Source organism: Narcine bancroftii, chromosome 1 (genome assembly GCF_036971445.1).
Source record: "Narcine bancroftii isolate sNarBan1 chromosome 1, sNarBan1.hap1, whole genome shotgun sequence".
Lineage (NCBI taxonomy): Eukaryota > Metazoa > Chordata > Chondrichthyes > Torpediniformes > Narcinidae > Narcine > Narcine bancroftii.
This window is the reverse complement of record NC_091469.1, coordinates 103,716,639-103,743,079: the sequence shown is the minus strand read 5'-3', so window position 1 is coordinate 103,743,079 and position 26,441 is coordinate 103,716,639. Positions and strand designations below refer to the sequence as shown.

At 41.1% G+C, this 26,441-nt stretch overlaps 1 protein-coding gene and 1 long non-coding RNA gene across 2 annotated transcripts in view; one reads left to right on the top strand and one right to left on the bottom strand.

The window, feature by feature from the left end:
- Window positions 1-370: 370 nt before the first annotated feature.
- The window catches only part of LOC138762030 (protein AMBP-like), a 56,960-nt gene continuing 30,889 nt past the window's right edge, over window positions 371-26,441 (bottom strand). Inside the window, exons 8-12 of the mRNA XM_069935216.1 lie at window positions 18,465-18,507; window positions 13,773-13,839; window positions 12,833-13,000; window positions 3,057-3,230; window positions 371-597 (exon numbers count right to left, since the gene is read on the bottom strand). Coding sequence (XP_069791317.1) covers window positions 560-597; window positions 3,057-3,230; window positions 12,833-13,000; window positions 13,773-13,839; window positions 18,465-18,507 — 490 coding nt within the window. The 3' untranslated portion in view covers window positions 371-559. The remainder of the gene's footprint in view (window positions 598-3,056; window positions 3,231-12,832; window positions 13,001-13,772; window positions 13,840-18,464; window positions 18,508-26,441) is intronic.
- Window positions 16,740-20,682, top strand: LOC138762039 (uncharacterized). Its single transcript, XR_011356731.1, has 2 exons — window positions 16,740-18,279; window positions 19,508-20,682. It is a non-coding gene; the product is annotated as an uncharacterized lncRNA (long non-coding RNA).

The window sequence follows — 26,441 nt, the reverse complement described above, 5'->3', positions numbered from 1 at the left end:
CCCAAAATGTTAATCATTGTAATCTTTGCCTGCAGTGATGCTGCTCAACCCACTAAGTTCCTCTAGCAGTTTGTTTTAGCTACAATCTACACATGATGTCTTGCAAACAACATGCATCTCTCTTTTCAAATGACACACATCTTTCTCTACAAAGAATGCAAAATCAATACATAACAAGCCATCGATAGCAGCCCATAAATGACACATGCAGTGCACTCCGAAACTTACACCCATTCATTCATTCTACATTCAGCTTTCAAAGTATCACACGCTTCCAACAATAATACACATCACTAACAACTATTTTTGGGAATTACATATGTGGAACTGATGATTATACCTTATCAATCTACATTCTGGAGACAGGTAATAGACTATTTAATTTTATTTTGATTTAACATGTTGGTGAACTTGGTCTCTCTATTGAATATGAGCACATGCAAGTTCCTTGTCTCTGGCAGTTGCCTTCAGAATTAGTCGTGTATTCCTTGTGTGAGTTGCTGCTTTAAATCATTTTTTCTAATTATTATTCTGATGTTTTTCAGATTTTCTTTTATTTCTAACTTTGTCTCGATGGAACTAGAAGCTCATCTTCCCCTGGAAAAGAGAGAGAAATTATTTAGCTTTGGGGTAATCAAAAGCAGATGTCAGTGTGGCACCTTGGAAGGGCTTCAGTCCTTCTAATGATGTTGGAGCAGATATTGGGGTACATGAAAGCACTGAAGAAACTCAGCAGGTCATGGAAAGTAAGAGGCTGTCGAAGTTTCGGACCTGAGCCCATCTTCAGGAGTGCCAAAAATGAGGCAAGCGGTTGAATAAAATAAACTGATGATATTGACTGATCTCCATCATAGATCCCATGAATATGTGAGTGCCCTCAAATATTCACATAATATCAGGTATCTTTCTTGTCAAGGACCTGTGGCTTTATTGCTTCACTTCAACCTCCTTCAGCTTAAGAAAGTAACAAAGGCACTAAAAGATTCTATGAGTGTATTATAAACAAAAGGGTAACTAGGGAGAGAGTAGATCCCATGGAGGATCCTTGTGATAATCTGTGTGTGGAGCCATGGCAGATGGGCAAGGTGTGAAATTAATTTGAGGGTGACACAGTTAGCATTGTGCTAAGTGCAACATTATTAGAGCACCAACGACCCAGGTTCGAATCTGTTGCTGTCTGTAGGAGTTTGTATGTTCTTCCTGTGACTGCATGGGTTTCCTCCTGGAGCTCTGGTTTTCTCCCATATTTCAAAAACATACGGGGTTAATCGGTTAACAAGTCATGTGGGTGCATTTGGGCACCAGATGCTTGTGGGCTGAAAGAGCCTGTTACTGTTGCTGTATCACTAAATAAAAAAAAAATAACTTCCTACTTCTTGTCTGTATTTACCATGGAGGTTATGAAAGATAGAAAGTTCAGGGAAGAGAACAGTTATGTCCTGAAAAAACTGATATCACAGAAGTAGGGATATTGGCAATTGTGAAGTGGATAAATCTTCAGGGCTTAACTTTGTACATCATAGGATGTTGTGGGAAACAAGAGAGGAGATTGCTGGGGCACTGGCAGAGATTATTCTATCTTCATTTGCCACAGGTAAGGTACCAGAAGACTGGAGGGCAGCTAACATTGTGCCTTTATTTTAGAAGGGGTGCCAGGATGAGCCAGGGAACCTGGGGTGAAATTGGGTGGTATGGATTTCATGAGCAGAAGGGCCTTCTTCCACAGTTTATTGTTCAAATTAAAATTAAATAAACTACAAGCTAATGAGCCCTATATCGGTGGTGGGAAAGCTATTGAAAAAGATTCTGAGAGATACAATTTATTTACATTTGGAAAGGCAAGGACTGATTAGGGAAAGTCATCCTGCATCAATGAGGGCAAAGCAATAGGCATTGTCTATATGGGCTGTAACAGGCTTTTGACAAGGAATTTTGAAAGGATAGGTAAGATAGAAGCAGAGAGGTTGTTTCCACTGGTAATTGAGACATGTCCTCAGAACTCAGGGGAGTAGATTTAAGACAGAGTTGAGAACAAAATGCTGCTCCCAGAGAATAGTGATTCGATGGAATTGTCTGCCCAATGAAGCAGAGGCTGCCTCATTAAATATGTTTAAGATACAAGATGATAGATTTTTGAATAGTAAGGGGAATTAAAGACTGAGTCGATAAAGAGGTAGAACACAATAATGCACATGGTGACCTTACTGGATTACTCAGGCTGGCCCGCTTCTGACCTGTAACTCCTCCTCGTAGTTTCCCAATAAAGGCTGATAGCCCTAGTCTCCTTCCTCAGTACCAGCCTTGGATTTGAGACAGAAGCAGGGAGTTATGTGGTGGATAATTCAGGATATTAAAGCCTTTAATCACTTGCTTCATGCCTGCTGGTGGTTATTGATCATGCTACACATGGTCAGACCAGCCATGGACATATTGAATGGCGGAGCAGGCTTGGTGGGCCAGAGAACTACCCTGCTCCTGTTTCTTGTGTTCTTATATATAAGGGGAAAGTAGATAGGCTAAGACTGTTTTCCTGGAATGCAAAGAAAGCTAAGGGGTGATCTTAAAGAGGTTTATAAAATTATATGTGGCATCAATAGGGTAGGTAGTGACATCTTTTTTCCTCAAGGTAGGGAGTCTAAAGCTGGAGTACATGGTGTTGAGGTGATAAGGAAACATTTAAAGGGGATTTGAGGGGCAAAGCTTTTCACACAGAGGGTGGTGGATAAATGGAACAAGCTGTCAGAGGAGGCAGATACAATAACATTGTTTAAAAAACATTTGGATGGGTGCAGAGATAGGAGTGTTTTGAGAGATATGGGTTGTACACAGGCAAATGAGTTTAACACATCTTGGTCAGCATGGGTGAATTGGGCCAAAGAGCATGTCTCTGTGCTGTATGATTCTATGAATAAATTAAAATAAACCAGAGGTAGGACTGAGGCTGATGATCCTCAGATTGAGCATATCCAACCCCAAGGAGCTGAAGTAAGCAGCTCAAGGCTATCATCAGCTCAAGGCTATCATGGGAATAAAAGACTCATAAGAATGCTTAGCACCTTCTGGGATTGGGTCGCAATATTCCAGACACTCCTTCTGCGTGTAGAACTTGTTTCCATTTCCTTCACACCCACCATATGTGAACTTGACACATTTGCCATTGACAGAATCAAATGCCCAGAGTTCGATGTACATTCTGCAAGAGCCGGTTTCTATGGGCAACCTGCACGCAGCTGTGACAGAGAAAGAGAAGTGGAATAAGAAGCAGGATAAATTCAGACACTGGTTAATACTGCTTAAAATCCCCAGTAGTGAATACAGTATCATGAATGCGGTACTGACAGGTTGTTACAATAGGAGCAATGGACCCTAAATTTGGCCAATTATTCACACTGCAATATACACTCACCACCACTGATAAATTGACAACTTTACTGAGTGATGAAGGATTCTATAACCTGTAACTAACTGGACAGTTTCTCACCTTTTCATCAAAGGTGAGTACTCTCTATTACTATAGCAATATTGGCTTTGTTAATGAAGAGACACTGGTGTTAGAGCTCACCTTTACTTGTCTCACATTGTCTTTCACTGCCAGTTCTGACTCAGGAAGAGGGACCAATTATTTCTCTGTTACCGAGTAGCTACTGACACATTGAAAACTGGCACCTACTCTTATTAGATATGTAATAATAGTGATCATGCTTGCAATGCCTTACTGCTTGATTAGACTTGGCTGCCAGCAGGGGACTGACCACAGTATGCTGTATCTGTAATGGAGGTTTGCAGCCTCATGGCCTACCTCATGTGCTGTTCACATCAACTTTAAAGTAAAGAACATTTCCTTCTTCCATGTGTTGTCTTAAGAACTCACACATACAAATACAAGATGAAATGTGGTGTCAGAAGTGAGATGAAGGAAATTAGAAGGAAATACTAAAGTCAGCTACTGATTAGTGAAGGGAAGCTAACAAAGTGAAAAATGGCAGCATTACACCCACCAGTGAAACTTCAGCTGACAGGTAATGTGGGTGAAAATTGGAACAGATTTAAACAGCATTTTGGATTGTATTTAGTGGCAGTCAACTGATGAGAAAAGTGATAAAGTGAAATTTTCAGTTTTCTTACATATTGTAGGTGATGAAGCCCTGGAGGTGTATAATAACTTCATATTTGCTACTGAAGGAGACAAAATGAAACTGGAAAAAAATAATGGAACAGTTTGAGGCATTCTGCAGACCTAAACTTAACGTGACGTTTGAGAGGCACAGATTCTTCATGTGTGCCCAGAAAATGGAAGTAAGTATTGATCAGTATGTGACTGAATTGAGAAACAGAAGCAAAACGTGAATTTGGTGGAGTGACTGACTCGTTGATAAAAGACAGACTTGTGTGTGGTATTCCAGATAATAGTCTAAGGGAAAGACTGCTAAGAGAGCAAAATCTAGACCTGGAAAAAACCATAGCACTCTGTAGAGCTGCAGAAATGGTAAAATTGCAGGAAAAAGAGCTGTTCAGTGAAACTAACTGCAACGTGGATGCAGTGAGAAAGAACAGACATAAACTATTTAACTAAAAGTGTGCCAAAGTGGAAAGAGAGGCGTGGCCAGCAAACAAAAATGAAAGGGACAATCGAACGCCATGTTGTTGATGTGGTACACACCTACCAAAAAAGTGTCCAGCATATGGTAAAACATGCTATATGTACAACAAAAGCAACCATTAAGCCCATTGCTGCAGGAATGAAGTGCAACAAAGCAAGGTTCATGCAGTAGATGAAAGGGAGATAGAGGAATTCTATGTAGATGTTGTGATTGAAAACCAGAAAGAAAACAGAGACTGGATGTTGAGATTAAAAATGAATGACTTATACATTTCAGTTAAATTGGATACTGGAGCACAAATTAATTAATATCCGAGACTGATTTTAAGAAGATTAGACCGAGACCAAAATTGTATGGAATGAAAGTTAAGGTGACAGGATATTCAGGTACTGATATACCAGTGGAAGGAGAATGCAGGGTCAAAGTGAAACACAAGGACAAAGAGCACATGCTAGTATTCTTTGTGGTACCAAAGGATGTACAGAACATACTAATTTAACAGCCTGAGAGAAACTGAACCTGGTAAAAAGAGTCCTCGTTGTGGAAAGTGAAGGAGAGACAGTCTATGATGAACTCATGAAGGAGTACAATGACCTATTTCAGGGTCTTGGCTGCCTTCCAGGAGAACACACGATCAGAGTGAATAAACGTGCACCAATAATACATCCATGCAGAAATGTTCCATTTGCACTTCAAAAGTGACTAAAAGGAGAGTTGGACAGGATGGAAAGCCTGAACGTGATTCAGAAGATAGATGAGCCAATGGAGTGGGTGAGTTCACTCATCGTTATGGACAAAAAGAATGGAAAGCTTAGAATTAGCCTGGATCTAAACAGAACAATAAAGAGAAAACACTTTAAGCTTCTGCCATATGAAGAAATCATGTCACATTTGCAAATGGAAAGTTTTTCAGCAAGTTAGATGCATCAGCAAGATTTTGGCAGTTAAAATTGGATGAAGCAAGTTCAAGACTGTGCACCTTCAATAGTCCATTGGCAGATACAGATTCCTAAGTGACCATTTGGATTTGCCTTAGCTCCTGAAGTGTATCACAAAACTATCCATATGATCTATGAGCACCTGGATAGAGTTGATACCTCAATGGATGAAATCATAGTATGGGGAACCACGAGAATGGAGCATGATGAGAGACTAAGGAAAGTGCTGGAAGCAACAAGGAAACCAAACCTGAAGCTGAATTGAGAGAAATTATTGGCAGTGAGGGCATCAGACCAGATTCCAGAAAGATGTCCGCCATTGGGAACATGCCAAGGCCACAATGCAAAAACAATGAACAGAGGTTTAATGGAATGGTCAGCTATATGGGTAAATTCATGTCCAACCTCTCAGAAAAGATGGCTCCATTGAGAAGACGAACAGAAAAGAACATTGAATGGGAGTGGAGTCATCAGCATGAAAAGTCATGGAGTGAACTAAAGAAACTCCTCACAAATGAACCAGTTCTGAGGTTTTACGACCCAATGAGACCCCATCAAGATATAATCAGACACATCACATAGAGGGCTTGGTGCAGTTCTTCTGCAAAAATATGATGGCTGGCAACCTATTGCATATGCATCACGCTCAATGACAGTCGCGGAGACACGATACGCTTAAATTAAAAAGATGCTGCTCAGCATCACATACGCCTGAGAAAGATTTCATCAGTTTGTGTCAGGACAAGCAATCAGTGTAGAGACTGACCATAAGCCCTTGATTGCATTGTTCCAAAAGCCGTTAAATGAATGTCCACTGAGAATACAAAGAATGGTGATTAGACTGCAATGCTATACGCTGAATGTGGCATATACTCTGGGTAAGCTAATATACATAGCAGACACGTTGTCTAGAGCTGTTGACATGAGAGAGCCCGCAAACACCAAAATGGTTGAAGATGTGAACGCCTTCGTGGACATGATCACAAGTGCACTGCCCATATCAGATGCAAAAATGGAACTCATAAAGTCAGAGACAAACAAAGATGAAACATTGAGACAACTGAGAAAAAACATCTTGGATGGATGGCTCAACATGAAGCAGGACTGCTCACCTGACGTTTCAAAATACTGGAACTGCAGGGCGGAACTATCAGTGGTTGAAGACATCATCTACAAAGGAAGTAAAATCCTTATGCCAAAGTCTGAGAAAAGAGACGCTAAAAAGGATCCATGGAGCACATCTCGGAATTGAAAAGTGTAAGAAAAGAGCATGAGAGATGATATATTGGCCAAGAATCAACAATGATATAACAAATGAAGTGTCAAACTGTACAATATGCCAGAAATATCAAGTAAGCAGAACCACTGAAGCCACACCCAGCACCATACAGAGCTTACCAGAAGGAAGGGTGCTGATCTATTCGAATGTCAAGGGAAGGACTATCTTGTAGTCACAGACTATTACTCCCTGTATCCAGAGGTGTGTAGACTGAACATCACCACTGTAGACGCTGTAACCACAGGTATGAAAGCTATATTGTCCAGACATGACATGGCAAGCAAGGTCTTCACAGACAATGGACCCCAGTTTTGCAATTTAAAGATCTGACAGTTTGCCAAAGAGTGGAACTTTGCACACACCACTTCAAGTCCTCATTTTCCACAATCCAATGGTCTAATGGAAAAATCAGTACAGATTGTGAAAAAACTGATGAACAAGATGAACGACAGTGGAACGGACTTCTACCAGAGAATGCTAGTATACCGCACAACGCCACTCGAGTGTGGTATGTCACCAGCAAAACTCCTTTTGGGACGTAGCCTAAGATCAAACCTACCCATTCAGGAAAATCTCCTAAAAACAAAAGAGGGAGAAAAAGTGAGGAGGTTCAAAGAACAACAGAAAGAAGAACAAAAGAACAGACAGAGGAACAAAAAACCTACCAGAACTCTACACTGGTGACCAAAAAAGGCTAAAAGACAAATCAAACTTATGGACACAGAAGGGAACTCTCCTTAGTGAAGTCCAGCCAAGATCATACACCATTCAGACAGATGAAGGTGCTGTGCAGTTCTGCGAAGAAAATGTCATGACCTTCAAATTGAACCAGTCACAGTAGATTGAACAACCAGAATACACAGCTGAGAAGACATCGTCTGAGGCAACAACTCCGATTTAAGGACAATCACTCAGGAGATCGTCAAGACATGTGAATCCTCCTAAGAGACTCATTGAGCAAATTTAAAGATTCCTGTTATAGAATGAAGTAGTGCTATCTTATTCACTCTTCAAGTTTTAGTGTATGTAAATGTGAGCACACAAAACAAGTTTAACAAATGTTAACAATGTTGATAATAATGAAAATGTAAGTTCTTGACATTAAAGTTAAAATTACAGAGTTATAAAAAAAACATGTTAGTTAAAAGTAAGCTACTTTTGTTCTAAGAAAGGTAGATGTAATGATAATGATCCTGGTTGCAAGGCAACTAGCAATGCTAGTTTGATTAGACTTGGCAGCCAGCAGGGGCTGATACACAATATACTGTATACTTTTCCTTCATCCATGAGTTGTCTTGAGAAGATGAAAGATGATTTCATCTTGCATTTCACACAAGATGAAACAAGATATATAACTTGAGTAATTTCGATAGGATTTATGCTATTAACAGAGAAATACTAATCCATATGTACTGCAACAACACAGTCAGGCTTTCATCATTACCAAGCAGATATTGACTCACTCTTAATGGAAAAAAGAGAGCACACATAGATATTGTCTCACTGTTACAGTAGGACTGTGGGATGCACTCTCATTAGGGGATTAAGGACAGGTTATTTGTATAGAAATGCAGGTTGGAAACTGGAAGGGTGGATTTGGCCTAATGTTACTGCAGTGATACTGGTTTGTCTTCTGACTGAACAGAATCCTAGAATTTATTGAGTGGAGAGTCATGCTGGTTCAGGCAGGTATTCAGGATGAAAGATGACAACTTCCTGAAAGATATACTGCACGGAGAAGCAGACCAGAACAAAAGGTCAGCAGGCCCATAGCTTCATTCCATTTCAAAATCAATAATGAAAAGTGGGAAATTACAGGTGAATAAATACAAACTTGCAGAAACTGGAAATCTGAGATAAAGGCAGCAAATGCTGAAAACACCCAGCATGTCAGGCAGCGTCTGCCAAGAGAGAAACAACGAACATCTCAGGTTACTGAGCTGCAATAAAACACTATTCCTATCCTACTAGGTATATTGTTGCCAAAATTATCAGTGGCAAAGAACATTTCCACCATTCCTAACTCTCTAGATAAGCCATCAAGAGACAGGAGAAACATAGTGTTTTTTAATTATTTAATAAAATATATAAGTTAATAAACAATAAATTAATTGAATAACATATAGAACATTAAAATACATTAAAATATTTAATTAAAATAAAGTAAACACATCTTTCTGCTACTCCTGATCCTGACTCATAGGTTATCGCTCCATGTGGATCAGCAATTCCATTGAAATAAATGGAGTTATGTCGCAGTGTGGATCATTACTGGTGAAAAGCTGAGGAGTAAGTACCAAAAGATCTGGCCCATCAGCTCAGCATGTTATAAAATCCATGTTAGATTTAGTGCTCTCTCCAGTGTGAACCAGGTACAAGCACTGGAACAAAGTTCTCTATAATATTATCGGCCAGCATCAAAGCATTTAGCACAATGACGTACTGTCTTTTTTCTCAGCCTGCCCCTTGCAATCAAGGATGAATGCTTGTACTCTGGTTGTGAGAGTGGAAGATAGCCCCTCCCACCCCATCCCTAGCCCCCTGAATTCCCAATACATTCCTAGCTGGGCTGCCAGGGCTGAAATACACCATTACAGGAGGAATACAAGACACTAACTGTTACCAGAGGGATATTAATCAAATATTATAGTAAAGATTATCACACTGATCTCTCTATAAAAGCCACACTTCTAACAAAGGATTACACTTTAACCTTGAGAACGATTTAACCTTTCTTGGTAAACTAAACATTTGATGTGTACAGCATTAATGTCCAGTCTGATCCCTGGCTATAATTCATGAAATTGGCCCAAAGCATTGTAGAAACTGAGTGATAATGGTCTGAGCTTAGAATCAGCTGTTGAAATATAGTCTGCACATTTACAGATGCAATCTCACCCAATTCCTGACACAATGGCATCAGTATTTGGAGTTTCTCTCCCTGTGACAAGTAGACAAAGGTGGCACATTTCACACACACGCACACAATATTTTAAGCTTCTTGTTTATTTGTTGAGTTAAATTCTTATGTTGATTAATTTACATATAATTAATTCAGTAGTCAAGGAGCAAATCATAAACTGGAGTGAATAATCTAATGGGATAGAATGAGATGTCTGGGAGTGTGGAGTTCCTGGAGGAGTTTCTGACTCTGGAGATCCAAGTATGCAGTGAGACCAGGAACCATGGATGAGATTTGCTGAGAGGAGTTGCAGATGTTGAAAGGTATCAGAGTCTTAAAACAGGAGATTAGCTAATGATAAAGGTAGAAGAATGAAGAACTGCTGAATGACTCTAAAGAAATAGGGAAATTAAGGACACTCAAAGGTGATAATTGCAGATTGCTATCTGAACCACGTTCTAATTGCCACAAGCATAAACAGAAATGTTAAATCTGAGTTGTATAATAATGGCTTTGTACCATTAACATCAACCTCATCATTACAGAGTGTTGATCTCATTATCCAGTAGAAGGAATTTAAATCAATAATATGCAGTAAAGTGGAGTAACAAATGTGGTAGGGACAGGATGGGGATGAAGAAAGAATATGTTAAAAAGCGGCAGTGAGAAACATAAGCAGAAAATCCTGGGTAGACTCAGCAGGTCAGGCCAGTGTTTGTGGGAAGAAAAAGAGAGTTTATGCTTCAGGTCTTAGACCCTTCATCAGAACTTCTTTGGCTTGGCTTCGCGGACGAAGATTTATGGACGGTCAGCTGCAGGCTCGTTTGTGGCTGACAAGTCCGATGTGGGACAGGCAGACACGGTTGCAGGGGAAAATTGGTTGGTTGGGGTTGGGTGTTGGGTTTTTCCTCCTTTGTCTTTTGTCAGTGAGGTGGGCTCTGCGGTCTTCTTCAAAGGAGGTTGCTGCCCGCCGAACTGTGAGGCACCAAGATGCACGGTTTGAGGCAATATCAGCCCACTGGCGGTGGTCAATGTGGCAGGCGCCGAGAGATTTCTTTAGGCAGTCCTTGTACCTCTTCTTTGGTGCACCTCTGACATGATGGCCAGTGGAGAGCTCGCCATACAACACGATCTTGGGAAGGCGATGGTCCTCCATTCTGGAGACATGACCTACCCAGCGCAGTTGGGTCTTCAACAGCGTGCCTGATATCAGTCATGAGGGAAATGCTGGGTCTATCATTTACAGAGAGAACAGGACATTTAGAAAATAATAATAGGGCTGGGCAGAGTCAATGAAGATTTATGAAAGGCTTAACAAATCTGTGAAACAAGAAAGTCTGCAGACACTGTGATTGTAGATAATGCACAAAAGTGCTGGAGAAACTCAGCAGATCCCACAGCGTCCATAGGAGGTAAAGATATATAAGCAACATTTCAGACTTGAGCCTTGATGAAAAACTCAGGGCCGAAACTTAACAAATCTGTTCAATAGCTTTGAAGTTGGAAGTAGTAAATAGGTAAAATGAAAACTAACAGATTAGTGTATTTGGACCTGCCAAAAGTCTTCAAGAGAGATTGGGATCATATCCAAGTATGGAGTGAGGACTGAATAATGGACAGAAAACAAAAGAAAATTAGGACGAACAGGTTAGTTTTATGGTGAGAGACAGGGTTCCATGGAGTTCAGTAGAAGTCAACACTGGGATCCTTGGAGTGGACCAAGTTTGCTGATGATGCAAAGCTGTGAGGACTCGGGGGTTTCTATTGGACAAAGAAAGGAAAGAGTGTTGATGTTAATATAACCATATAACAGTTTACAGCGCAGAAACAGGCCATATCAGCCCTTCGAGTCTGCGCCAGTTCACTTGAACAACTCCACTAGTTCCCCCCTCCCACTCTCTGCCCATAACCCTCCAACCTCCTCATATCCATGTACACATCCATCCTTCTCTTAAATGACAGAAAGGGTCCTGCCACAACATCTCCTCTGGAAGATCATTCCATTCTGCCACCACTCTCTGAGCGAAGAAGCTTGCTGATGTTCTGGTTCCCAACAGGGTGAACATTTATCCTTTGCCAGATGGATATTGATTTGTCATTTTCTGGGAATATTGTCTGGATTCTCGCAACACAAGCAGTAAATGTCTGGTTTGTTACTGAAGCTACAGGTTCACCATAACCAGAGTAAAGTTGGCATAGTGACCAGAGAGATCGCAACGTACTCCTGCAGATTCATTAGGTTGACATGTACTGATTCCAGCTAGATGTTAACTGGTTTTTGACTGGCTGTGGACTTGCACTTTATCACATTCCCTATCACTGAATGGGTACTGGTCTGCTGTGGCAATTATAATTCAGGCCAGACACTCACTGTCACAAGTGATTTGACTTTGGGTTACTTGTCAGAATACAGTTATAAAAGAGGTAATATCTCACTACAGCTGTGTGAATATAACCTGAATATTTATAACTAGGGCTATTGCTTCTGCCAAACAGACTGACATGGACTAATACCAGAGGAAGTGAAACATGAAAGTCTGCAGATGCTGTGATTGCAGTAAAAATACTACAATCCACCTCACTGACAAAAGGCAAAGGAGGAAAAACCCAACACCCAACCCCAACCACCAATTTTCCCCTGCAACCGCTGCAACCGTGTCTGCCTGTCCCGCATCGGACTTGTCAGCCACAAACGAGCCTGCAGCTGACGTGGACTTTTTACCCCCTCCATAAATCTTCGTCCGCGAAGCCAAGCCAAAGAAAAAGAAGAAGTAAAAATACTACAATACCTTGAAGAAAGGCTCAGCCTGAAATGTAGATTATACAGTATATCTTCACCCCCTATGGATGCTGCGAGACCAACTGAGTGCCTCCATCATTTTTCTGTGTTTTTAATTACCAGAGAGATACATGCTTGGTGTTTTTTGGAAAATTCAGGGTGGATACTTGCTGCTACTTGGAGAACATTGGCTTGCTATAACTGTGAGAATATGGGAAAGGACATCTACTGACAGTTGGTTATCGAGTTACTCTGTCTTTGTAGTGATAGGAGCATGCATTTACGATTGCCATGAGATATTTACAAAGAGTTAGCTTGTGCTCGGTATCTTACCTGGAGTTCGGCAGGTCTGCAGACATTTCTGTTCTGAGTTGAACTTATTCGCATTTCCGAGACACCCACCATAAATAAAATGTTCACAGGCCATCGACGAATGGTTATAGAAGAATTTGTTGACCATTTCGAAGCATGGGCCAGTATCTGGGGTAAGTTGGCAGGATTCTTGGTACGAAAGGAAATCAACAATATTAATACATACCAACCAAATTTCAGGAAATCAGAAAGCTACCTTAAATCAAAGAAACCAATAAGGAACAAATCACCCTCACTTTGATTCCTGTAATGAGTCCAGGAATAAGGAATTTCTGCCACAGAATTAGAGTGAAGAAGTTGAAGATGTTCTCCTCAGAGCTGAGAAGATTAAGAGGAGATTTGATTGAGCTCCCTTACAGTAGGAAACAGAAGAATTAAAAAAACTTTCATTCTCTCTTCACAGAGGAAAAAAAAACCCACAGAAATACTCAGGTACCAATTGTGTAAAGAAAAGGAGAAATAATAGGAAATTACTAATACGGGTTGAAACTCTTGTCCAGCACCCTTAGGACCCAAACTGAGCCAGATCACAAACAATGGTGAACTAAAGAAATTGCCCCCAATCATCTTCCTCTGAGCAGAAGGACTGTTCTATTTTTATAGACAATCCCCAGGTCATATAAGAACTGAAAACCCCACCAAGTCCTGTGCCCAGTGTTGGTGGTACTGTAATGTACACCATAATTAACCCAAGGCAGTGCCATTTGTTCTTTTTCCAGTTTGACAATGCTGTGCCTGATCTGGTACTTAACCCATTGATATGCCATAGTGATACCCACCTCAATGACCAGTGATGGCCCTGTACCTTGCATTTAATTGCTGATTTACCCTTTGCCTTCTGAGCTGATTGGATTAATTAATGCAGTGATTCATCCTTTGCTAAATTCAGTGTTGCACCCACCTTCATTTGCTTCAATGGCCCCAAAGGCAGATCCTTCCGATTCTCCGAGTGTTCTTCTTATACGAGCCTTGCACAGAAAGGGGAATGAAGAAAATCTTTTGATTTGATGAAACGCTAACTTTAAAAATATTGCTGAAATACAAAGCTTGTTTTTTGTTTTGTTTAAGCCATAACATTCCTGAGTTATAATGCTCAATTGACAATTATAAACTAGATGCATAATAATGCTCAGCAAACTCCACATAAAATTTACATTTCTTAAGTTTTTGTGTGCAAAAACAAGAAATATGAAATATAAAAGTGATAGGTTGAACTGTTCTTTATGACCTTGAAACCTAGACCAATGTATCTCCTGCCACTGATCCCTGAAACACCTCAATCTGTACATTTCTCCAACAGTCTAGTGATTTTCTGCAAGAACATAAATCTACTTTGTCCACTCCAATCACTGCCAGTTCAAAACCATGTTAGATTTAGCCATGAAACTGCTAAATGTAGCCATGATTTCTCGTGTCATTTACTGATGATATATCTTGGACCACCTGGTTTATAATTCCATTGTTTTTGCCACTCACTTTTCTCAAGTAATTGAATGACATTCACATTTTTCCAATCAAAGGAATTGTTTCTGAATAGAATGAACTGTTGAGGTCATAGGGAATTTGCAAAGTTCTCATCTGCTTCCATTGTAGTTTTGGGAACCATCTCATCCCAGGAATTAATGCCAGTATTTTTTAATTACTTCTGTTTTACTTACAGTGAGTTTGGCAAATCACTGTCTCTGATTCATTATTAGTTCTAACCAAGATCACTTTGGCATTCTCTCCCTGTATTTGCTGCTTGTCCTGTTGAATAATCAAGCACTATACACTTTTAATTGGTCTCCATGGGATGAGCTAAGATGTAAACACTGCCACAAAATGAACATTCAACCAATCTCCTACTTTATCTTCATTAACATTTCATTACTTTCAACTTCCGAGAAACCAACAATAGTTTTGAGCAGCCTCTTTTGTACATTTCATTTGTAAAGATGGAGCTGATTTTGATATCTCCTGCAAATTTGCTTTCAACTTCTTTTGGTAGTTTATTATTTTGTCACCTTTTTATCTTTCTAGGTTCCTGAGATAAGCAAATATTTGGCCTTTTAACATTTTTTTTACATTTTGCTTTATGTGGCTCATTACCTCTAATCTTATATGGATTTTTTTAATGGCAAGACCTCTTGCTCCAATGAAGCATAAAATGATGCAGTAACCATTCAAATCCATCACTTTATATATCTGCAGGCAGTCTCTGTCTCATCGTGTGGAAGTCAACCATGCCAAAATCTAGTCAAAGTAATTGTTTTATGTTTCACTACATTAAATTCAACTGCTATTTATTTGCTATTTGTGCACTGTTGGGGTAATTGACCAACTCAGCCTCTCTGAACTTTGCTGGAACTCAAAGCCATCCTCTCACTGATTATGAAATCTGTTCGTTCACTACCTTTCTAGTTTTGGGGTCATTATATCAGCTATTCCAATCTGTGAGATAGTTAAAGGTCATTTGGCCTTTGCAGTTAGACTAATATTTGATTTTACACAATCTACCTTTACTGATCTATGTAAATGATGTGGCAATATATAAAATTGAATGTTGATCTCTCCCAGCCAGCAGAGACTCAGACTACTTTTGGCGGCTTGCATTGGCTATTGTTTTTAACTTAATCAGCCACTGCCTCAGGATCCCTATGGACTAAGAGGCTGGTAAAAAAAAGTAAATAAAATTTACTTTCAGCTGCCTCTGAGTATTCAATTCACAAATCCCATCAGCAACTAATGCCTTTGATCCATTCAATTCAGTCTCTTGTTCCTCCTTACCCTGCTTCCATCCTTCTTCACTTGTAAGGTTACTCTACCCTTTCTTACTGTCTTTCACACACAGGATCTACTTTATTATAGAATGATATGAACATGCCACAGAAGGAAGCTGTTCAGCTCATATAGTCCATGCAAACCAAACCTGGATATGTTTGGAATCTCCCTGTCCCTATTCAGACCTGTCCCTATTCAGCAGCTTAGAACCATAAAAGTGCTGATCAAGACAGACCTTTCCACCTCCACTCAGACCCAGATACCTCCAAGAAATGTTTCCTCAACTCCCTTCCACCAACATCAACGTGCACCACACTGTCAAATGAACTAAGTCCTTCCAGTTTGCCTTGACTGGAGCTCTCATGGTTTAGTATCACAGTTAACTTGTACCTTCAGCAGCATCTATAGAGTGAGAAGAAGAGTTCACTTTTCAGATTTTGGTTAGCCAACTGAATGTTTCCAAAATGTTCTGTTTGGGGTGAGATTTCCAGCAGCTGAAATTTCTTGTCTTTAAATTACACCTCACTTTCAATTGTTGAAAGCAATGCCAGTCCATTTCCAGTTTAGACAGTCTGGAACCAATGTCCACCATGTCATGCAGACAATTTTTGACATAAATTCAACATAAGCCATGTCATTTTCAGTTGTAGGTCTACCTGTCTGTTTTCATTAACATTTCACCAACCGATTACTTAGTTCACTGGTCATGGCATATCAAACTGTACATAATGTCCAATGACTATCAAAATTAAGCACCAATCAATGCCATTATTCAGCCCAAAATGCACAAATTACACCATGAACAAAAATGCCCAACCCATTATACAAGTTTTATTACATTAACTATTGTCTCTCAGACAGAATTGGAATATAAACCATAGCTCCTGAGCACAATGTATCAAAGTTACTATATTAACCACCAACCCTTACCCCAACTTCGAGTAGTGTTGCAAAGGGTTGCTTCATATTGCAGGTTTATGAGGCTGCATCTAAAGATTTTTCGGTAACTGAAGAGACTGCAGTCTTGAGGTAGGGTTTTCACCCTAAATGTTGGTTATTCTTTGTCTCCACAGATGCTACCTGACCTGCTGAGTCCCTCCAGCACTTGATTTTCGCTCAAGATTTTTGTTTAGTGATCCAGGTGGTGTTCCAAACATAACTTTAAATCAGGATCCTGTATTAAGACCCTGCATTAAGACTGTCAGATTACTGAATCAACTACAATCTCTTAGCCCAGTGCACCACAATTACAAACACACTTGTAATAATCATTATTCCTCATACCACTGTAACCTTTAAAGCAATAACCTCATTGCCTAAGAGTTAAAAAATTAATTGTAGTCCTTGAGCGCCAATACCAGATTTCCTGCAATAACTACAACCTGCTAAGCATAACTTTGAAGGCATTAATTACCACTGTTAAGCTATGTGTACCACAGCCACTGCATTAAGTAGTCTTTCTGCATTAACTCCAGTCCCTATCCAGTATACAAGAGGTATAATGTTAACTATGGACCCTGAACCCAGGATACCAGTTATATCTGCCATAGATTACCTGATTCACATTAAAGTTTTCCAAAAATTGAAAATCAGCATTTGTTTTCAGTGGGACAGCTGTTCCTGTCCCCAGCAACTGCACAGCAAGGAAGAGCCACAGAGCACGCCACATTCTTTTTGGTCTGTTCCAAATGGGATAATAATGTAGAATTGGGATATATCAAGGTGATTCCCTCAAACCCAGTGTGTGTGGAACAATGATTGGTCTAGGGTCCACAGTTGACTTTTTTGTTACTCATTAATCAGAACTCGATGAAATAATTGTGAAATCAGCAGAACCCTGGTTGGGAAACATCAGGTGGTCTAAATTTGGAATATTAGGACTGAGTCAAGGAGAGGGTAGAAGAACTGGATTATTCAGTGGTACCAGTCCTGTTCAGTCTTGGTCAACAAGGATTGCAGAAGAGTATGTTTGGAGCAGTACCAGGCTCACAAAATAAGCTTGAAAAAAAAACAAGTTCTTGGAGGTGTAGTGATAGAATGCTATCACCAGTAGAAGTCAAGACGGAGTGCATAACATCTGGGGAATATTGTGCGCTGGGAATGCTGTTGCATCTTGGGTAGTTTCAAGATGGATGCCTCCACATGAGGTCTGGCATGTGTATGTCCTGTCCTTCGTGCTTTTTGCTTAGTTAATAAATCTTGTTATTTGAAAAAGTACACGTTTCTTTATTGTAATAGAAGAAACATCACATGGTTCCAGGAGTGGAAGAAACAGCCAAGAGTGGAAGAAGCACCCAAGTTCTGCTGTGCACAGGAGTGAAAGAAGGAAAAAAAAACTGTGCATAGTGAGTAACAGTCGATATCAACAGAGAAAATATGGAGGGTTTAAAAACTCCTAATGCTGTAAATTGGACTGGAAATATTGACCACAAGTGGAGGCTGTTTAAACAAAGGTTTATGCTTTACCTGCAAGCAATTGGAATCAATAGAAAACTGGATACATTGCTACTTACTGTGGCGGGACCTCAAACTCTAGAGATTCTCAACACATTTGTTTTTGCCGAGGCAGGAGACCAGATCAAATTATACAAGGTTATTGAGATATTTGATGAACACTGATCACCGAAGTAAAATGAAACCTTTGAGAGGTATGTGTTTTGCTTGCGTACGCAGATGGAGGGAGAGAGTATTGATAATTTTTTTAACAGACTTAAAATAAAAAGCAAGAACATGTAATTTTGGATCGCTACATGATTCAATGATCCGCAATCAAACTGTGTTCGGAATTAATAGTAAGAAAGTGAGAGAGGTTGCTGCAAGAGACAGAGCTTACCTTAGCTAGAGCTGTGAAGATATGCCACGTCAGTGTATTAGCTCTGCAGAACGTGAAAAAATTCAGTGTTAGTGTAAAAGCCAGTGAAAATGAAGTCATATCTAGACACACACAAACAATGAGATACAGAAAACAACAAAAAGATGGAGAGACATTCAATTGTAAATGATGTGGCACTGAACATGCACAAAAGCAATGCACAGCTTATGGAAAAGTCAAGTGCAAAGGACAGAATTACTATGCAAAGGACAGAATTACTATGCAAAGCAATCTTTTTCCAAAGGGAAACTGAACAGAAGAAGATACTTTACATACTAGAGAAGAAACTGCTCTGAGCGATACACTTTTTGTGGGCATGGTTTTGCAGGAAGTGAACAGGGTTAAGCAGGATAAATGGACTGTGTCGTTGTAATCAAATGGAACAAATATTCCTTTCAAGTTATACACAGGGACAAAGGTCATTTTATCGCTGAGTATGACATTAGGGCAAGTCTTGAATGCCAATATAAAGAGAGAACATTATTAGATTCCAACCAGGGATGAAATTACAAGTGAGATGGCTGGTACAAAGTTTTTCACTAAATTGGATGAATTCCAGGGATACTGGCAAATAAAAATGCATGAGGATAGCACAAAATACTGTACATTTAATACACTGTTTGGTCGATAATCCTGTCTGAGGATCCCTTTTGGAATTTCCTCAGCTCTGGAATTGTTCCACAGGACAATGGAGCACATCATAGAAGGCATAAATGGGATACGTGTCAAGTATCTGAATGAAAACTGGCCTAGAGGTGTGTGATGATACGCTGCAGTACATTACTCGGCCAACAGGTGGCCTAGAGAGACGGCACCCAACCTAATGACATCCAACCACTAGGTGGGCCCAGAGGCCCCATGGTATAAAGCTGATGTCCCGAACGTGTGTTCTCTCTTTCTCGCCGGGATCACACTGTGAGCATGGCTAGCTGCCAACTAGATATTTATGTGAGTGGAATAAAGCTGTGTTGCCTCAAACAGTATTGTGCCTGTGTTTTCCTTAGGTGCAGCCTGCCACAAGGTGGATATCAGTCATATTACAACATCAGAGCTGAACTGAGGGTTGTCAATGGGCTTCTACTCAGACAGAGGAGAATTATAATCCCTCAATCACTGTGACAAGAGATGCTGAAAAGGGTGCATGAGGAGCATCTTGGAATTGAAAAATGCAAGAGGAGGGTCAAAACTGCTGTTTATTGGCCAGGGATAAATGCTAACATTGACAGGATGGTTTCACACTGTGAGACCTGTGTGAAACATCACACAAAGCAGACAAACAAACCCATGATCATAACTGACTTACCAATAGAACCATGGCAGAAAGTTGGAACTGATGTGTTCCACATGGATGGAAATAATTACTTGTTGGTTATTGATTATCTATCGAACTATCTGGCAATTGCGCTATTTCCTAGCATGTCTGCTGCTTGTATGATCCAATGTATGAAATCAATCTTTGCAAGACACGGAATTCCTCAAATTGTCTACAGTGATAATGGACCATGCTACAGTTGTAGAGAATTCCAGAACTTTGCAGAAGAGTATGATTTCATGTGACTTCAAGTCCTCTGCATCCACAAAGCAGAGGAAGGAGTTCATAGTGTGATACATAGACAGTAACCATTTTCTTTTATGTCTGAAGCCACATCCAGCTGTCCATCAACAGTGAGGCACCACCCAGCCTATCCAGCCTGCCAATCAGGTATGATCCCACCAGCCAGAGCACACACTCCCATTAGCCAGCCCCCTATCTCACAGCCCCTGCTGAGCAGGGCAGGTTATAAAACTGCAGCACCTCAGTTTCACTTGCTGCACTCTATGTGGTTGCACGTAAGGGACTAGTAACCCCTTAAGCTAACCAGGGTATCGCTGTAGACACAGCCAATACTGGCATTGTAACTGTGCTCCCAATTATCAGGAGTATGGAAGCATGTAGCTCACATGTAGGAATCCCCCTTTCCCTATGGGCGTATTCCAGGGTCGTCAGAAGCAGTTGCATTCCCCCCCTCCTCTCTCTTGGAACTGCTTCTGATTGCATTCTGCTGCTAGGTTTAGATTTCAACTGCTTGTAAATTGCTAACTACTTTGCTTTGTGCTGTTAATTGCTCTTGATCTGTCAATGTGTTGCTGGGATAGCCAGTCTGTTTGTTTCTGTGTTAATAAATCCTTTCGTTGTCCATTCCCTGTGTCTAGACTCATTTCCTTCTGAATCCCAAACAAATCTCAACACAACATATTGTTAAACAATTGCTTAAGAAAGCACTAGACAGTGGCTCAGATCCATATCTAGCTCTATTGAGTTCAGACCTTCACCACTTGAGCATGGCATGTCATCCACTGAGCTTCTGATGGGACATAGACTATGCACTTCCCTACTCTGCAGACACAAACAAGAATCGAGATGTCGAACAGACACAAAAGCGTCTACAAGGGAGACAAAAGGCAAACTATGACAAGTCAGCGAGAAGCTTAGGGCCACTGGCACAACATGACATAGTGTGATAGTGAGATTCAAAGATTCCAACACTTGGGACAAAAAGTCTATTGTTCTGGGAGAAGTAAATCCAAGATCCTCCACTGTCAGGAGGGTCAAATACTGAGGAGGAATCGAAGGAGCCTGCTGAAAATGCCAGAGATACTGCAGGGACAGATAAATGCAGAGGATTCAGCCTGCATAGAAAAAGAGGAAACACCACCTGAACTATACAGTCGTGGACCAGCAGACCCGACACAAGCACGTGCAGATTCGACACAAGCACCTGTGTTAAGAAGATCCAACAAGAGTTGTCAAAGCACCTGACAGACTAAATTTATAAAAGAAAAATAACAGCACACTTAAAAGTTTGTGCTGTTGATGTTCATATTACATTTGTGTTGAACTTTAAATTGAAAGAATAGTGTATTGATGTGTCATGTTTGATTAAACATCTCAAGGAAAGGGAATGTAGTGATAGAATGCTACCAGGATGAGTCAAGATGGAGTGTATAGCAACTGGGGAATGTTGCATCTTGCAAATGGGTAGATTCAAGATGGATGCCTTCACATGAGGTCTGGCATGTGTATGTTCTGTTCTTCATGCTGTTTGCTTAGTTAATAAATCTGATTGTTTTGAAAGTACCCAAGTTTCTTTATTGTAATAGAAGAAGCACCACAAGAGGCACTCAGGAGTTTAGGCAGCATGTGTGGAGCTGCAATAGACAAATGTGCTGGAGAAGCTCAGCAGGTCATGAAGCATCAATAGGAAGTAAAGGGAAACCAACGTTTCGGGGCCTGGCCCCATCATCAAGAATGAGAAAAAAACCTGACAGGTGCCTGAAATAAAAAGATGGGGAGAGGAGGGTGGAAGGAGAAGTGGGAGGAGCACAGGCCAAAAAGTAAGAAGCAATAGATACATTTAAGTGGGAGGATAGAAAAGAAAAGGAGCAGAGGGCTGAGAAGTTTAACTTTCTGATTGGAGAAAAGGAAGGGGTTGAAGAGCTGGAGGAATAGAAACAGAAGGATAGGGAAAGAGAGATCAGGGGAGGATAACAGTAATTAGAGAAATCGATGTTAATGTTGTCTGATTGGAGACTAATGAGAAGGAATATAAAGGGTGTTCCTCCAATTTGTGGCTGACCTCGGTTATGCAGTGTGTGAGGCCCTGGATAGACATGGCAATGGAGTGTGGAATTACAATGGTTGGCTACCAGGAGGATCTTGATGTTGCAGTGGACAGAACCAATGTACTCACTAAAATGATCTCCCACTCTGAGTCCAGTCTCCCTGATGTAGAAGGGATAGTCAATGTTTTAGATCAAGATCCTGCACAGGTCTTCCATCTCTTGAGTCAACAAAACATCTTGAGATGCAGCCTTATAAATTTGTAACATCGATCTACTTCCATTCAAACAACAGAAGCAGCATGCAATGCACAGTGCCATCAATGTCATACACAGTGAGTTCGATTAGAGCTCTCTAGACTGGCTATAAATAGTGGTGCTCAATCACCAGCTCACAGGAGGAGAAGGCTCTGAGAATACCCTCATCCTTAATATCGCCAGGTCTCAACATGAGAAAGAAAAAGTTGAAGCATTAGCAAATCATGTTCAGCCAGAAATGTCACAAAACATCAAACAATACAGCAGAGAAACAAGTTCAAATTTATTATCATCCGATTGTAAAAGCACAACCCAATGAGACAGCATTCTCTGGTCCTCTGCAAAAACATGCAAACACACAACCAGAAATAAAATATATACATACAATATCTATATATATATATATATATATGAATAAATATTGTTTAATAAATAGTAAAGTCTCAGAGGGTTTATATGAACAGTTCCTTTGATCATTCAGCAGTCTCACTGCCTGTGCGAAGAAGCTGTTTCCCAGCCTGGTGGTTCTAGCTGATACAGGTACACAATCCTTTATCCAGAACCCTTGGAGGACAGTATGTTCTAAATTTCAGATTTTTCCAGATCTCAAACAAAAGCCACTGCCCCAGATTTAAGCCCACCCAAATTGTGCTGCCGTATCCACCCCCTTCCAGTCGCGCTGGCATCTCTCTCCCTCTGCCCACTCAAGTCGCACTGCCATCTTTCCCCCCCCCCACCCCACCCAACCTAGTCATGCTGCTGTCTCTCTTTCTTTCTCCCTCCGCCGGACCAGCACCAGGAAAAACATGCCATTTTTTGGAACTTTCCGGATTTTAGATGTCTGAATAGAGGATTGTGTGCCTGTACTCCTGTATTTTTTTCCCAATGGGAATAGCTGAATGATCCTATGTGTGGGTGATAGGGGTCCTCAATGATTTTGTGCGCTCTCTTCAATGATCCTGGTAGATCTTGTTCATGGTGGGGGGTGGGTGGAAGGAGACCCCAGTGATCCTCTCTACCGCTCTTATGGTCTTATGGATTGACCGCCGATCCAATGCTCTACACTCAACAGCAACCTTACTGAACTGTGATGCAGCTGGCTAGGATACTCCCGATAGAGCTCCTGTTGACAGGATTGCAGCTGGTAGCTTGCCTGCCTCAGTCTTCTTTGGCCCATGATGTCTGCACTGACCATGATGCCAAACTAAACTGATCCCATCCCAAGGTTGAAACACCTCTATTCTCTGGTTGTTCAAATGTTGAATAGATGTTCCATCTCAACATCTTTTTGAGATCTGCACCATTATAGAAGCCTCACTCCAGCCAATTTAATACACATCGTGTAATATCAAGAGAGAAATGGATATCGTAAAGGTTTTCCAGAACCAGCCTATAGCTAAACTGTTCCAGCAACAGTACTACTCAATAAATGAGCTTGGTGTGTCTTGTTCACAAGAAAAGGACACATCCAATGTGGCTAATTACCACCCAATCAGTCCACTCTCAATGAAAGGCTTTGTTGACACTGCTATCTAGCTGCAGTCAGTCACCAATAACCTTCCATGGGTTTCACCAGGAATGCTCAGCTTTAGACTTCCTCATAGAACCTAATCCAAGTGAGGCCCAAAAGCTGAATTCCAGAGGTGTGGTGAGATTTACTGTTCTTGACATCAGTTCAGTGTTGAACCAAGTGTGGCATCAAGGTGACCTGATAACACCAAAGACAATGGACATCAAAAAAAACTTGTATAATAAAAATCCCGATACTCTTCCATTCCCCTATAAAGAAGGTCTCAAGGCTCTCTGCTTCTTCCTGCTCATGTGGGTCCCAGCTATCCCTGTCTGTTCATTGGATTTGTGGAGCAACCATGCTACAAGTCTTCTCAGAAAAGGGTCCTCAACTTTTTCTCTGCAACATTGACGACTACATTTGTACAGCCTCATGCACCCTTGATGAGCTCATCAACTTTATCCACTTTGCTGCCAACTTCCACCCAGACCTGAAATTCATTTGGTCCATATCTAGCAATACTCTCTCCTTTCTCAAACTTTCCCTGTCCATCTCAAGAGACAAACTATCCACAGACATCTTCTATAAATCCACTAACTCCCACAGTTATCTTAACTATACCTCTTTCCATCCTGTCTCTTGTAAGTATTCAGTTCCTTTCCTCCATTTTCACTGTATCTACTCAATGCAGGATGAGGCCTTCCATTAACAAGACATCTGAAATGTCCTCCTTCTTCAGAAAATGTGGCTTCCCCTCCACTGTCATGTCCACCTGTCCTGGCCCATTCCCCACCCCCCGACATTACAAGGATTGGATTCCCTTTGTCCTCACCTACCACCTCACATGCCTCCACATCCCACATATTATTCACACTTTCCACCACTTACAACAGCATCTCACCATGAGACACATATTTCACTCCCCTATTTTCCATAGGGAACTCCCTCATCTATTTATCACTTTCCACCAATCACCCCCTTGATACCTACCCCTATGACCGAAAGAATTGCTCGCTTGCACTTACACCTCCTCCCTCACCACTATTCGGAGCCCCAAACTACTCCAAGTGAAGCAATGTTTCACTTGTGAATCTAAAGTGTCATTTACTCCATGTCATACTCCAAATGTGGCTTCCTCTACATTGCTGAGGTTGGATGCAGACTGGGAGATGCTTCCTTGAGCACCACCATTGCAACAGCAAGGACTTCCCAGTGGCCAACTATTTTAATTCTACACATCTTTGCTGTACTCTATGTCTGTCCACAGCTTTCTGTTAAAATCAAGGTCACCCACAAATTGAAGGAACAATACCTTATATTCTGCCGTGACAGTGTCCAACCAAATGGCATCAATAGGAACCTCCAATTTCCATTAGCCCCCTTCACCAGTATCTTTCTTTCCCACTCCTCTGCCTCTTTTCATCCAGCTCCCCACCTGCTTCCCTTCCTTCTCTGATCAGAGAACTACTCTTCTTAGTCATCTGCCCTCTCACCCATCACTTCTCTACTTCTTCCTTCTCGACCCTCCCACCTGTATCTACCTATGACATAGAACATAGAACAATAAAGCACAGTACAGGCCCTTTGGCCCTTGACATTGTGCTAACCCAAATTTCCCTTCCTAAAAAAATGTAACAAACCCTCCCTTACCCCATAAACCTCTTACCTATTGACCTCTTACCTATTAGCCTATTAGTATAATTTGTTTGGTTATGTTTTGGAGCAAGGAAGTGGGGGTGGAAACAAAACACAGACTCTGTACGTTCTGTGAATGTTGAAAAAGATTGTATTGATTGTTGTAAGTCTGGGACTTTGGCTCGAGGGACTTGGGCAGTGAAGGAGTGGAGACTTGGGACTTTGGCTCGATGGACTTCGGTGAGCAGGGGCTAAGAAGGAGCTCCCTGTGTGGTAAGGTGTCCTTTTTGGTTAGTCTTTTAGTATTATTTGTTTAGTTTTTCTTTTAAATAACCTATATATATTAAGAAAGGAGGTAATGGAGTCAGTTGGGGTAGTCAAGTGCTCCATTTGTGGGATGTGGGAAGTTAGAGACAGCACAGCTGTTCCTGACGACTTCACCTGCAAAAGGTGCATCCAATTGCAACTCATGAGTGACCATGTTAGGGAGCTTGAGTTGCAATTGGATGAACTGAGGATCATAAGGGAAGCAGAGGCAGTGATAGAGATGAGTTACAGGGAGACAGTCACCCCTAGAAGGCAGGAGTCAGGGAATTGGGTGACTGTGAGGAAAGGAGGGAGAGTGCCAGTGCAGAGTACCCCTGTGGAAGTGCCCCTCAGCAACATGTATTCGGCATTGGATACTGCTGGGTGGAACAGCCTATCAGGGACGAGTCGTGGGGTCAAAGCTCTGGCACAGGGGCTGCCCCTGAGGCTCAAAAGGAAAGGAGGGATAAGAACAGGGTAATTGAGGTTGGGGACTCACTTGTCAGAGGGACAGATAGGAGGTTTGTTGGATGAGATCAGGGATCCAAGTTGGTCTGTTGCCTCCCTGGTGCTAGGGTCAGGGATGTCTCTGATCGAGTTCACAGAATTCTGCAAGGGGAAGGTGAGCA